We start from the raw sequence: 13,147 nt of genomic DNA, 5'->3' as shown, positions 1-13,147 counted from the left end.
GCTTCCTAATACATTCTTGGAGTACTTTTCAAGGCGCTTTCAATGGTGCTAATTATAATAGGAGCTTTGAATAAAATTACTGAGCAATTGGGTAAAACTTGGAATGAGGTTTTCAGCAAAAATAGCCATATTTTACATATGAAAACCTCATAAAAGTGGTTTCAGAGGTTGCTTTGGATCGAGAGAAATACTTTGATCTGATATATACCATAGTAAAAGTCTTCTTTTCCAAGGTAAAAAAAACGCGATCGTTTGATTTTGGCAAAAATTCATGAGGTACCTCTCATGCTTTTTGATCGATTTCTGGCCATATTTTTTTTTTGGTCCCAAAAAGCTGAGCAAAGGTGTTAGAAAGTTACTATTACTCAAGTACAATTATTTGGTGTCATTTCAGGGGCTCAGAAAAGTCTACATGCCAAGGTATGAAGGCTAGAAAACTGCCAAATTTGGCTGTATTTTTGCTTTATGGCTTTTATTTACACGGCATGAATCAGATCTTTGGTAGCTAAAGCCTTCTGGAAGGGCAGTTCTGCAGCCTGTGCAACTTCTAATTCGAACAGGAGGCATATTGATTTCGATAGAGCTGATTCATGCAAACTTTGATGCGCTATGTTTCTGGTAAGCTTATTAACAATGGAAATGAAAACCCGAATTTGCTGCTTAGATACTATAGTTTTGCACGTTTGCTTCGCTACGGTAAAACCGCAATAAGGTCAAAGTTACCGCATGTTCCCTTGAAACCACAAATTACTCAATCCACAGTCAAATAGCAGGCAAGAAATCACTTGAATTAGATGCGTTATGTTCTTGGGAGAGGGGTTTTTAATCTCTGATTGGCTACGACGACGCTTTTATGTTCAAGTTTTCCGGTATATATATGTTACAGATGATTCCAGTATATAAAACGATGATGATTAATAATTTCGTCCTATATAATCATTTTACACGAGTCAAATGCATGATAGAATAATAGAGGTAGCTATACCAAGCATGCACAGTTCCTTTTGGGCAAAGCTAGCTTAACTTTTGAATGATTATATGACTTGAATGTCATTTTGCAGATTTTGCAGTAAGGTTGTGTATTTAGAAACGGAGATTGACTTTAAGAACGCCTCTTTTTTTTGCGACTCTTATTAGAATGGTCAATTATAGCTTTGAATTGCTGGAAACAATCTTGTATATCCCTGATACTGGTAGAAGACTCGAGGCTAAAAGGAAATGAAATAATATCTAATCATAAAACTATACAAAATAGGCTTTTATCTTTTGGAACAGCATTTGAACAGACTTGAGAATGCCATTGAAGATTTTCAAAAACTTGATTCAACATTATTCGCTACGAAGGTCTCAAGACAGACTGTAATTGATCATTTGAACAACAAAGTACCACATGATGGCAATTATCAGCGTGTAGGCCACATTTGTTTGGTGGGATGGAGCACTATGTACTCATAGAAACCAATAGGTGAGATTGCTCGTTGGCACAGATTCTAGAATAACAGTCGAGCACACACAGTTACCAGCACCAATATCATCCTTCGAATCATTAGAGGAAGCAGCCGCCTCAAGCCCCAATATTAGCGTCGTTTTGGATTTAGAATCTTTTGATTTAGCAACTGATGATCCATTCATTCTACATAAAACGACTCGACGTGATATGTATAATTTCTCCAGAGAGAGAACACACTGTGATTGGCATGCAACTGCCCAGGAACCGTTTGATGTTGTATTATGGAACAAAGATAGAGAAATCACAGAGACAAGTATCACGAACATTGCTATTCGATTCTCAGTAGACGGTAAATATGTATGGAAGACACCTAAAATTGAATGTGGCGCCTTGCCTGGTGTATTCCGTACGTTTCTCTTACAAAAGGGGGAGATGGTGGAAGATGTGATTACAGTTCAAGAATTGGTCGAAGCAAACAAGGTTTTTAATACATGAATAATTTAAGAGAAGCAATCTAATACTCTTTTCCGATAGGAAGGACATCCTATTGTGTGCTTCAATTCTGTCAGGAAAGCATATCGAGTCCAGTTATTGACAGTAGGCAACTAGATTGTATCTCTTTCGTTCGTAATAGTCTTTCAACACTGTAATTCCGCACGCACTCTTGAAAACTGTAACGAAAATCACATATGTTGGTTTCTTGAGATTGACTCTAATAAAACAGGACATTTTGGTTATGATGGGATATTCTACATATTATGATAGATACATACCTGTATTTGGGCGGTATAAGAGGTGCGATGGTTTGAATGATTTCTTCTTTCTTAATCATGATGTTGTTGCGGATTTCTGTGATGATGGCTACTGTATCCTCTGTAGTGTCACCCTCTGTGTTGAAATAATCTGCCTTGACTCTCTCAAAACATGAAGCAATTCTTTCTGTAATAGCAGGGCAGATGTAATCTAAAGGAATCCATCTCTATTATAGAGTTTATCAGTATTAAGCACATGCAGCCTGATAGCAAACGACATTACAGCACAATGGCGAAGCTTTCCCAACTCTTGCTCGCGTTCTTTATCAGGCAATTGCTTAATGTGATCTAAATAGTATGTCAGACATGTCAAAATGCTTAAATCTCAATCCATCAATATTACCCATCAATTTAATCACAAATTCAGTGGGTTTGACATCGATCCTAAATCTGTAAAACACAAGCCCTCCACAAGCAGCATCGATAGCTTGAAACTTCTTTTCTTTGCGTTCTTTCTCGGTCTCTGCTTTATCCTCTTTCTGATCAGCTGTCTTCTCCTCGTCGTCAAAATCAATTTGATCAATGTCAAGCTTGCCCTCAAATCTAACCCAGGTACTTGAGTGATCAGGGAACAACTTTGTAATATAATGCTCCAGGCAAGTAGATACCTGGCCTAGAGCACGGGTCTCCGCATTTACACTACACGACACTAAAATACCACTAGCATCATCTGAACGTTTTAACAAATGTGAGTGCTTTGTTAACCATCGTTGTTTGAAGCGACCACGAAGAATTGGGATTGTATCGCTGTCTTTCTTTTGCTTTTTTGTAGTTTTGTTGAGTTCAGCATCGTCTGTTGCTACTGGTCGTTTTTCGGTTGATTTTTCAGGCATTTTTATATGGAGAGATTGCTTCAAATGTGGAAGAGTAAAAAAAAAAAAAGCCATTGCCCCGGTGTGGCTTAAATCTCAGGAGAATTGTTCTTGAGAATGCAGTAGAACAAAATATGTAGTAAAGAATATCATCACTCTAAGCAATTGGAACTCCATCAAAGGTTGATACTAGCACGGTACTACAGAACATGTAACTGACAGAGCAGACATATTGATACCATCAGCACGACAATGTTACATTGGATTATGTAAAAGACAATTGCTATCAACCTTTATCCGTCATTGATGTGGTATGAATGCTTAGGTGTGTATACATCGATTACTCTTTTTGTTTGATGTGCTACAAGATAACTTAATCTACTGTGTTGATCAGTGAAAAAAGAGAAATGACGAGATCAATCATCTCATCACCTATAAATCTTCCAGATTGTACACGTTTCCGGCTCGATTTGGACAATATGTCGAGATAATCCAGTTACCATAGCAACCCCAAGCAAATCAACATGGCGACTCTTGCACTGCTGAATAGAAGCAATTTATTCTAGAGCGATTTCCGAAACCGAGAAAAAAAATTGGTTGTGTAATACATGTTAAAGCATCTCCGTGCACATACATTATACACGTATTCCAATCAATTTCTCATTGACTTTAGGCTCATCGATGGAATGCGCCCAGGGGGAGGGGCACGGGATCCACCGAGAAGTCATCTGACTGACTGTTTTTATTAGATGTTGAAGAGTTTACATCTTGTATTTTGACCTTCAAGATGAAATTCGGTATATACAAAAATACCACAAAGGTCAATACGTAATGATATCGTCAATGCAGAAATAGCATTTTTAAATAGCCGATTAATGGAGACCCCTACAACAGGCTTTAATAGAAAATTCGTCTCTCAATATGTCATTATTTGAAACAGCCACCCAATGAACGATCCATTTTCTATAGAGTTACCCAGTTTTTTTTTTATCAAATGATCGTATCTTTTGGAAAAAGGTATTTTAATACAACACTACCTTCTTTTTCCTTCCTTTCCTTCTTCTTCTTCTTCATCTTGTGTATAATTACAAAGCACTTTTAGGTAAGTCATCGATACAAATGTAGTTGCTACATTAGCAAACTTTTACTGAATCAAAGCATCTAGAACACACATACGCATATACAAAGAGATGTCTGCAGATAGTACAGTAGCAAAAAACGATAAGAATCTTCGTTTGTTGGTTGTCTCCAACAGATTGCCTGTCACCGTGAACAAAGATCAAAAGACAGGTGAATACAATTTCAAAATGTCGTCTGGTGGTTTGGTTACTGGGTTGAGTGGTTTGAAGAAGATGATGTCTTTTACTTGGATTGGTTGGCCTGGTAAGTTTCAATTGAGGCCGTTGTTTACATGTCGCGAGTAGCTCATACATGCTATTCTCAATTTAAGGTTTGAATGTTCCCGCCGAGGACAAAAAGGGTCTTGAAGAGAGATTATTGAATGAAACCTCAACTATGCCCGTCTTTGTCGATAATGATCTGGCTGATTTGCATTACAATGGTTTCTCTAATAGGTAAGCATTGAAAAGCCTTTACGTGTTTCGCAGTTACTGATACATTTGATAGTATCCTTTGGCCACTCTTCCATTACCACCCTGGAGAAATTTCTTTCAATGAGGAATGGTGGGAGGCATATCAAAAGGTCAATGGCTTGTTTGCTGAAGCCATTGCCAAGATTGTTCAAGATGGTGATCTTGTCTGGATTCAAGATTATCACTTGATGCTGTTGCCATCTATGCTTAGAAAGATCACCAAGAAGAACATCAAGATTGGTTGGTTCTTGCACACACCTTTCCCCAGTAGTGAGATCTATAGGTAAGTATCGCACAAAAGTGCATTTCAATTGAACAAGCGAAGAATATTGACCATGCAAAACAGAATTTTACCTGTGCGCAAGGAAATCTTATTGGGTGTCTTGGAGAGTGATCTCTTGGGTTTCCACACTTATGACTATGCCCGTCATTTCTTGTCGTCATGTACTCGTATTCTGGGCCTTTCCACAATGCCAAATGGCGTGGAATTCGAAGGAAGATACATCCATGTCGGTACTTTCCCAATCGGTATTGACCCCGAAAAGTTTACAGACGCCTTGAAGGAGGACAAGATTCAAAACCGTATCCAGCAATTGAAAAATAGATTTGGTGATTGTAAAGTGATTGTAGGTGTTGATCGTCTTGATTATATCAAGGGTGTTCCTCAAAAGATGCATGCTATGGAGGTTTTCCTTAGTCAGCATCCCGAATGGGTCGGTAAGGTCGTGCTTGTTCAACTTGCTATTCCCTCTCGTGAAGATGTCGAGGAATATCAACAATTGAGAAGTACCATCAATGAATTGGTTGGCCGTATTAATGGTCAATACGGTACTGTCGAGTTTGTTCCTATCCATTTCATGCATCGCTCCATTCCTTTCGATGAGTTGGTCGCTCTTTACGCTGCTGCAGATGTCTGTCTTGTCTCCTCCACTCGTGATGGTATGAACTTGGTTTCTTATGAGTACATCTCCTCCCAACAAGAAAAGCACGGTGTGTTGATTCTTTCTGAATTTGCTGGTGCCGCCCAATCATTGAACGGCTCCATCATTGTCAACCCTTGGAATACCGAAGAATTGGCCAACGCTATCCATGAAGCTGTTACTATGCCCGACGATATCCGCAAGGCAAACCATCAAAAGTTGTACCGTTATGTTACCAAGTACACTGCTGCTTACTGGGGTGTCAGTTTCGTCAATGAACTGAGACGCGTAAGCGAAGAGTTTGGCCAACGTATGTCCATCCCTCAATTGGACTCCAAGACTGTCATCACCAAGGCCAAGGAAGCCACCAAGAAGAAATTGATTTTACTCGACTATGATGGTACTTTGACCACTACACACAAGTTGCCTGAATTTGCAAAGCCTTCCCAAACTGTGTTGGGTCATTTGAAGACCTTGGCTGAACAACCCGATACCTACGTCTACATTTTGTCTGGTCGTTCTCGTCACCACTTGGACAGCTGGTTTGAATCCACTGGTGTCGGTCTCTCTGCTGAACATGGCTGTTTCTACAAACATCCTGCTAGTATTCGCGACAAGATCAATCCTGTAGCTGCATCTAACGAAGGTAAATTGATAAAGGAGGAGGATAATAAGTGGTACTGTCTTGTGGAGCAAGTTGACCCTAGTTGGAAGGAAACTATTCGTCCTCTCTTCCAACATTATACCGAACGTACACCTGGTTCATTCATTGAAGAGAAGGAAATCAACTTGACATGGCACTACCGTAATGCCGACCCTGAATTTGGCTCATGGCAAGCTACTGAATTACAGGTCAACTTGGAGAAGTTGTTGAGTCATATGGCTCTTTCCATTGTGCTCGGCAACAAGACCTTGGAACTTCGTCCCTCATCTATCGATAAATCCACTGCTGTCCGTAACATTCTCAAGGATTTGGATCAACCTTCCATTGACTTTATTTTGTGTATTGGTGATGGTAAGACTGATGAAGTTGTCTTCTCTCTCTTGAACGAAATTCCTCAAGCTATCACTTCAACTGTTGGCAAGAAGCAAACCGAGGCACATTATTATATTCCTGATGTCGATCACGTCAATAGTCTTGTTGATGCTCTCGGACACCTTTAAGAACAACATTTTTTCTACATGTCTCTAATATTATATTCATCCTTAAAACAATAAAATCATTTAGTAATATGCATTACAATTTACTTGGTCTATGAAGTTGGGGAGCATTGATTGACTAGTTGAAGCATGTATACACGCTAAATGCGTCAATATACCGCTTTGCATGAAAGCGAGCATCTTGCAACTATCGAACCTACTACCAGACATGGAAATCCGTAGCCAAACCAAACATGAGTAATCAGGCTATTATAATACCTTTCAATTCCCAATCCTCTTCTACTGTGCTATTACATCAATTTCTTCCCGGGACAAGCATTATGGACAGCCAAATAAATTTGACACTCCAAAAAAATATTTGTTCCAAGATTGGCCAAATTTGATCAAATTCGACTCATTTTTGACTATTTTGCAAGATTCGACTATCTAATCAAACAAATTATTCTATACTCCCTTAAGCTTTCTTGAAGTGCTTTTCAAGGCGCATCCAATGGTGCTAATTATAAAATACGCTTTGAACAAATTTATAGAGTAATGTTTCAAAATGCGAAATGAGGTTTTTGGCAAAAACGTCGAAATTTTGCATATACAAGTCTTATAAAGTAGTTTTCAGGGATTGCGTTGGAGCGAGATGAACATTTTGACTTCATATATGCTTTAGTAAAACTCTTCATTTTCACGATCAAAAACGCAATCGTTTGATTTTCGATGAAAACCATGAGGTGTCGCTCATGCTTTTTGAATCGATTTTCGACGACCCCAAAAAAATTGAGCAAAGGTGCCAAAAAGTATCTGCAAGATGAGAGCGCTATTTTGGCGGCTTAAAACGGCTTCTAACTCGAGGAATCATTTCTCAAATGCATCCAGATTTCGCTGTATTTTGTATACTTTAGGGTATTAACACCCAATGCAAGTACGCTATCCACCTATATACAAACTTGTCTGTGTGATACAAACTTGGAGAAAGGTAGAGGAGTGATATCCACAGGATTCGATTCTTAGTTCAGAAAAATTACTAAAACATAATAAATTTATGGTGCCTAGACACTTTCAAAGCTTCAAAAAGGAAAGAAGTTGATCTAACAAGTATTTTGATTAACTGGTGCTATTAAATACGAGCCTTTCAGCACTTCGGGTGGTTTCCTGATCTACACTTCGCTTCGGTGGAAACCAACCTACGTTCAAACGGCTCGCGCTGACGCGGGCCTTTAGCTAATATCGCAAAATTAATATAGCTAAAATGTTAGAAGAACCTTGATTACTGGTTGATATAAAATCACTAATCATATGAAAGTTTATGCTTCGGATGGTTCTCTACCTCCGCTTTGCTTTGGTGAGACCTAACCTGCGCAGCGGCAGCTTGCTCCACTGTTTGCCCTTGCGTATCATATCAGAATACTGCTACTTTCATTTTGATCCCCCACTTACACATGAAAACCCCTTCATATTATCTGTGGATCTGATTCTTATGTGATGCTTTACATCCATATACATGTAGCTACTTCATATACAGGCAAGTATCATACAGATTTTATCCCTTTTTAATCAAAAGTATGCCTAATACAGCAAAATTCGAGTGCATTTGAGCTGCGTTTTTTTTTGCATTCAAGGCCGTTTTAGATCATCAGAATAGCACCAAACAGTTGCTCTCATCTGACAGTTACTTCCTGACACCTTTGCTTACCTTTTTGAGGACCAAAAAAAAACATGGCCAAAATTCGACCAAAAAGCATGAGGTACCCCTCACAGTTTTCATTGAAAATAAAACGATCGCGGTTTTTACCTTGATAACGAAGACTTTTACTATGGTATATCTTGAATCAAAATGTTTCTATTGATCCAACGTAACGACTAAAGTCATCTTTGTGGAACTTTGATATGTAAAATTTCGTCTTTTAGGCCAGAAACCTCTTTTCATATTTTTATAAATTTCTCAATAAGTTTATTCAAAGCATTTATATTACTTGGTACCATTGGATGCGCCTTGAAATGTACTTTAAGAATGTATTAGGAAGCATGGGATGATTATCACACTTCATATAGTCGGATCATACAAAATAGTTCAATCAAGTCGAAAAAAGGCAAAATCTGGCCAATCTTGAGCAGATAGAATGTTCTGGGGTTGAATTAATTTTGGCTTGTGGGACTAGCTGGAAAACTCAATGCCCTTTTCATAAGGCAATACAGTAGTAAATGCCCTTGAAGCGTATGGAAAGCAGGTGATAGGTTGTAGCACTATTGTTTATAATGATAATTTATTGTATCTTATCATAACATAATAAATGTTCAGCCCTTAGACACTTTTACAGCCTTAATATGCAAACTGACTTTCAAGGCATCTGTCAGGTCTGGCTCATATATGATTAATGATTTTACGATCAATCAACAAAACCACTGTTATTTCTACCCTCTTTCCTCTGCTCAATGCTGTCAACATTTTCTTTGAACGACAACCAACAGCCTCAGAGATTTCACTACTTACTGCAGACATGTTATGCAGCCCATGAATCGTCAATATTCGGACTAACGTTATTGAACATAGAATGCAAGAAAATATTATTATAAACAATAGTGCTACAACCTATCACCTGCTTTCCATACGCTTCAAGGGCATTTACTACTGTATTGCCTTATGAAAAGGGCATTGAGTTTTCCAGCTAGTCCCACAAGCCAAAATTAATTCAACCCCAGAACATTCTATCTGCTCAAGATTGGCCAGATTTTGCCTTTTTTCGACTTGATTGAACTATTTTGTATGATCCGACTATATGAAGTGTGATAATCATCCCATGCTTCCTAATACATTCTTAAAGTACATTTCAAGGCGCATCCAATGGTACCAAGTAATATAAATGCTTTGAATAAACTTATTGAGAAATTTATAAAAATATGAAAAGAGGTTTCTGGCCTAAAAGACGAAATTTTACATATCAAAGTTCCACAAAGATGACTTTAGTCGTTACGTTGGATCAATAGAAACATTTTGATTCAAGATATACCATAGTAAAAGTCTTCGTTATCAAGGTAAAAACCGCGATCGTTTTATTTTCAATGAAAACTGTGAGGGGTACCTCATGCTTTTTGGTCGAATTTTGGCCATGTTTTTTTTTGGTCCTCAAAAAGGTAAGCAAAGGTGTCAGGAAGTAACTGTCAGATGAGAGCAACTGTTTGGTGCTATTCTGACGATCTAAAACGGCCTTGAACGCAAAAAAAAAAAAAAACGCAGCTCAAATGCACTCGAATTTTGCTGTATTAGGCACACTTTTGACTAAAAAGGGATAAAATCTGTATGATACTTGCCTGTATATGAAGTAGCTACATGTATATGGATGTAAAGCATCACATAAGAATCAGATCCACAGATAATATGAAGGGGTTTTCATGTGTAAGTGGGGGATCAAAATGAAAGTAGCAGTATTCTGATATGATACGCAAGGGCAAACAGTGGAGCAAGCTGCCGCTGCGCAGGTTGGGTCTCACCAAAGCAAAGCGGAGGTAGAGAACCATCCGAAGCATAATCACTCATAACCTATACTGATTTACCTGTAAATGCCATTTATGGTACTGAAAGTGGCCACATGTCCAGATTCTGAAGGTAATTGCAGCCATTTTGTTTAGCTGTCGAGTCAATGGCTTGCCCTCAGTATTGATCATGGCACCACGACTGGAATTGGGTTTCAGTGATGACGGCTTTCCCTTGACTTTTTGACAGATCTCCTACATGTGGTATAAATTTTTGAACTGTGACATTAATATGTCTAGTCACGACAGGCAAAATAAGATAAAAAGGCTTTGAAAAAGTAGGTTAACGAAAAAATTTTCTCTCTTAACATATTAGAAAACGATTTGTGAAAAAGGTAAAGTAATCAAGTGTTGTAATCGAAGGCAGATTATGATGGATAAAATGATAACATAACATGATGGAAAACTTTTTTGGTCCCGAATCGAAACATATTCCGAGTTCACAATCTTTTTAGAGATGTGGGTATTACCAAGGTGAACAATCTCTGAAATGTTATCATTCTCCATTATTATCTTGTTTGCGATTATCATTGCTCATTTCCAAGCATTAACTAATTCGTAATCCTTATAATAGATCTCTGTTAATTCGAAAGAATATTATTACAGCTGGCCTCTTTATCCATAAATTTTTTCTTAAATAAATACTTTCAAAATATACATGTATGATGTCTTGCGTTTTTGCCTTTTTTTTTTTTTTTTTTTTTTTTTTCTAATAATGAACCCTCACAAGCCAGGTTCTGAAGAATATTTTAATCTGTGTTGGTGCAAAAAAAAAAAAAAAACTGTTTTGTTGTCAACTAAATTAGACTAATTTTGTGATGGAAAGTAAATTCAATCTATTTATCACGTTAATTCAAGACACCCCTCCACTTCCCTCATCAACCCCACGCATTGTAAATTTTTCGAATCGTGTTCTTTTCAAGAAAAAATCAGCATTTTATATATAAAACAGCAAAACTAACTGGACTATACATTGTGAATTGAGAAAGATAAAATACACAAAAGAAAAAAAAATAGATTATATATATGTTGTGGGATTATTTTTTGTTTCTAGTTTGAAAAAGAATAAAGGGAGAACAGAAAGGAGAACAGAGAGAATTTAAAGGTTACCACCTTGAGATTCGCGTTGAAGTCTAGCAACGTAGGCACGAGAAACAACATTCCAAGCTTCCATATAACGATCCATACACTTGGAGAGACAAGCTTGCTCACCAGATTCGAGACGAGCACCAGGCTTGGGGACACACTTCAAGTAACACTTCTCGTTGATTTTCTAAAAAATGCAACATGTTAATTCAAAATGTACAAGCACTAATTTCTCTCTCTCTCTTTTTACTACACTTACGTTGATGAGTTCTTGAGCGTTAGCTAAAGCGAGTTCGGAGCGAACTTGGTCCATAACTTCTTGCTTCTTGTTACCCTACAAGATGTCAAAATGCCATGTCAATCGCACGGTATCCTCATGTACACTTTCACGCCATGAATCGCAAATTCCAACTAGATTCATTGCTTTGATTGATCACTCAATACTTACGACATCGCCGCCGAGGTTATAGTTGGAAGAATAGTCGCTCATGTTGTAAAGATGTAGTACTTTTTTGTATAAAGAAGAGAAAAAAAGAAACGCTTTAAAGCACCCCTACAGTAAAATGTAGTGGGTCCCTCCTAAACAAACAGTCCATCCATGCTACCAGTGACCGCCTAAGTTTAGCCAAACTGTGATTTACGCTAGTTGCTTTATATATTTCCTTTTTGAAACGCTCATTTAAGCATTTAGACTAGGCGAAGATCGAGTTGCCTTCTCTCTATTACTTTTGTATACTACTCTGCAGGTGGCAGAGCTCATAGTCGATTGAGAATGAATGTTTCTCGGCTCGTTTATTGACTGATTTCGAGCCTTTTTTCTGACAAATCGTTCACGCCATTTCACCTGGACACTACACGCCTTCCAAGCAACAGTTTCTACTAACATTAGTAACGATTTCATTGCTAAATCGTGTCGATTTGTTATTCCAAACAACCTCATTAAATCATGCATTGAAGCTTATAGAAAATGGCCAACCACTCCGAACTTTAAAGCGCGCCTATAGTGTAAAAACTAAGAAAACTAAAACGAAACCTAGGGAAAACACTATTTAACGCGTTACAAACCGCAAATAAATTGTACCAAAAGATTGATTGAGTTGCAAGGAGTATTTTGGTACTAATTTTGCTTGGGTTTGATGCTGTTTTGTACTTCATTGGACGGAGAGAAAGATTTAAGGCTGCTTTTACCGAAAAGTAAACTTCAAAATCGGAGCGTGCGAGTTACAGAAGGTATACAACTACAAAATTACCACCATTGAAAAGCCAAGAAGCAGGTGATTCTACTTATACCAAATACTTTGGATTATTATTTGATTTAAGCTATCTATTGAGGCCTGAAGTTGGGGTATCGTTAGCGGAAAACATCGAAATATGAGTTGCTTTTCTCTGGCACATTAAATTTATGTTCAGCTTTTGTGGTTTGAAAGTGCACTTGACGACTCTGTGCAATTAACTATAGGAGTTCTGCTGTCGCCAAGCATGCATGGGCATTAAAAGTAAGGAAGCCGCTCTCTTTGTTATAAGAATAGCAATCAAACGACTAAAATCATGCTATTCATTCTTGTGCGTGATAAAACCACAGTTTTTGATCAAAGAAAATATATCCATGCTTTATAGAACAGGGTCGATTTTTCCATGTAATTTACAAAGGATTTACCATCAAATGGGACAAACACAAATAGAGCTTGCTTGTTTCTGAAACCATCAAGTCCGTATTGGGGACGCAATAACAAAAGGCATGAGCGCACGTGTTGGCATATAACTTTACCTGGAAGCAGTATTTATCCTGTTT

The 13,147-nt window shown here is 37.9% G+C and overlaps 4 protein-coding genes across 4 annotated transcripts; 2 read left to right on the top strand and 2 right to left on the bottom strand.

Moving 5' to 3' along the window:
* Positions 1-1,138: 1,138 nt before the first annotated feature.
* On the top strand, positions 1,139-1,945 carry ATC70_006764 (uncharacterized protein; the record flags this gene model as incomplete). The annotated part of the gene is made up of 3 exons (XM_064826035.1): positions 1,139-1,193; positions 1,256-1,410; positions 1,466-1,945. The coding sequence occupies 3 exons, from the start codon at positions 1,139-1,141 to the stop codon at positions 1,943-1,945; spliced, it is 690 nt and encodes a 229-aa protein (XP_064687549.1).
* A 93-nt stretch (positions 1,946-2,038) lies between these two features.
* ATC70_006763 (uncharacterized protein) lies at positions 2,039-3,095 on the bottom strand (the record flags this gene model as incomplete). The annotated part of the gene is made up of 4 exons (XM_064826034.1): positions 2,039-2,162; positions 2,224-2,429; positions 2,486-2,550; positions 2,606-3,095. 4 exons carry the CDS (start codon positions 3,093-3,095, stop codon positions 2,039-2,041), a joined length of 885 nt encoding a protein of 294 aa, XP_064687548.1.
* Positions 3,096-4,264: 1,169 nt separating this feature from the next.
* Positions 4,265-6,750, top strand: ATC70_006762 (uncharacterized protein; the record flags this gene model as incomplete). Its single annotated transcript, XM_064826033.1, has 4 exons — positions 4,265-4,457; positions 4,525-4,648; positions 4,701-4,949; positions 5,013-6,750. The coding sequence occupies 4 exons, from the start codon at positions 4,265-4,267 to the stop codon at positions 6,748-6,750; spliced, it is 2,304 nt and encodes a 767-aa protein (XP_064687547.1).
* Positions 6,751-11,368: 4,618 nt separating this feature from the next.
* ATC70_006761 (uncharacterized protein) lies at positions 11,369-11,845 on the bottom strand (the record flags this gene model as incomplete). Its single annotated transcript, XM_064826032.1, has 3 exons — positions 11,369-11,542; positions 11,615-11,689; positions 11,804-11,845. The coding sequence occupies 3 exons, from the start codon at positions 11,843-11,845 to the stop codon at positions 11,369-11,371; spliced, it is 291 nt and encodes a 96-aa protein (XP_064687546.1).
* Between the last annotated feature and the right edge of the window lie 1,302 nt (positions 11,846-13,147).

The sequence above is a fragment of the Mucor velutinosus genome, assembly GCF_035048745.1.
Source record: "Mucor velutinosus strain NIH1002 chromosome Unknown tig00001547, whole genome shotgun sequence".
NCBI classification, from domain to species: domain Eukaryota; kingdom Fungi; phylum Mucoromycota; class Mucoromycetes; order Mucorales; family Mucoraceae; genus Mucor; species Mucor velutinosus.
Note: the sequence above shows the minus strand (reverse complement) of the source record. Positions and strands in the feature narration are given on the sequence as shown.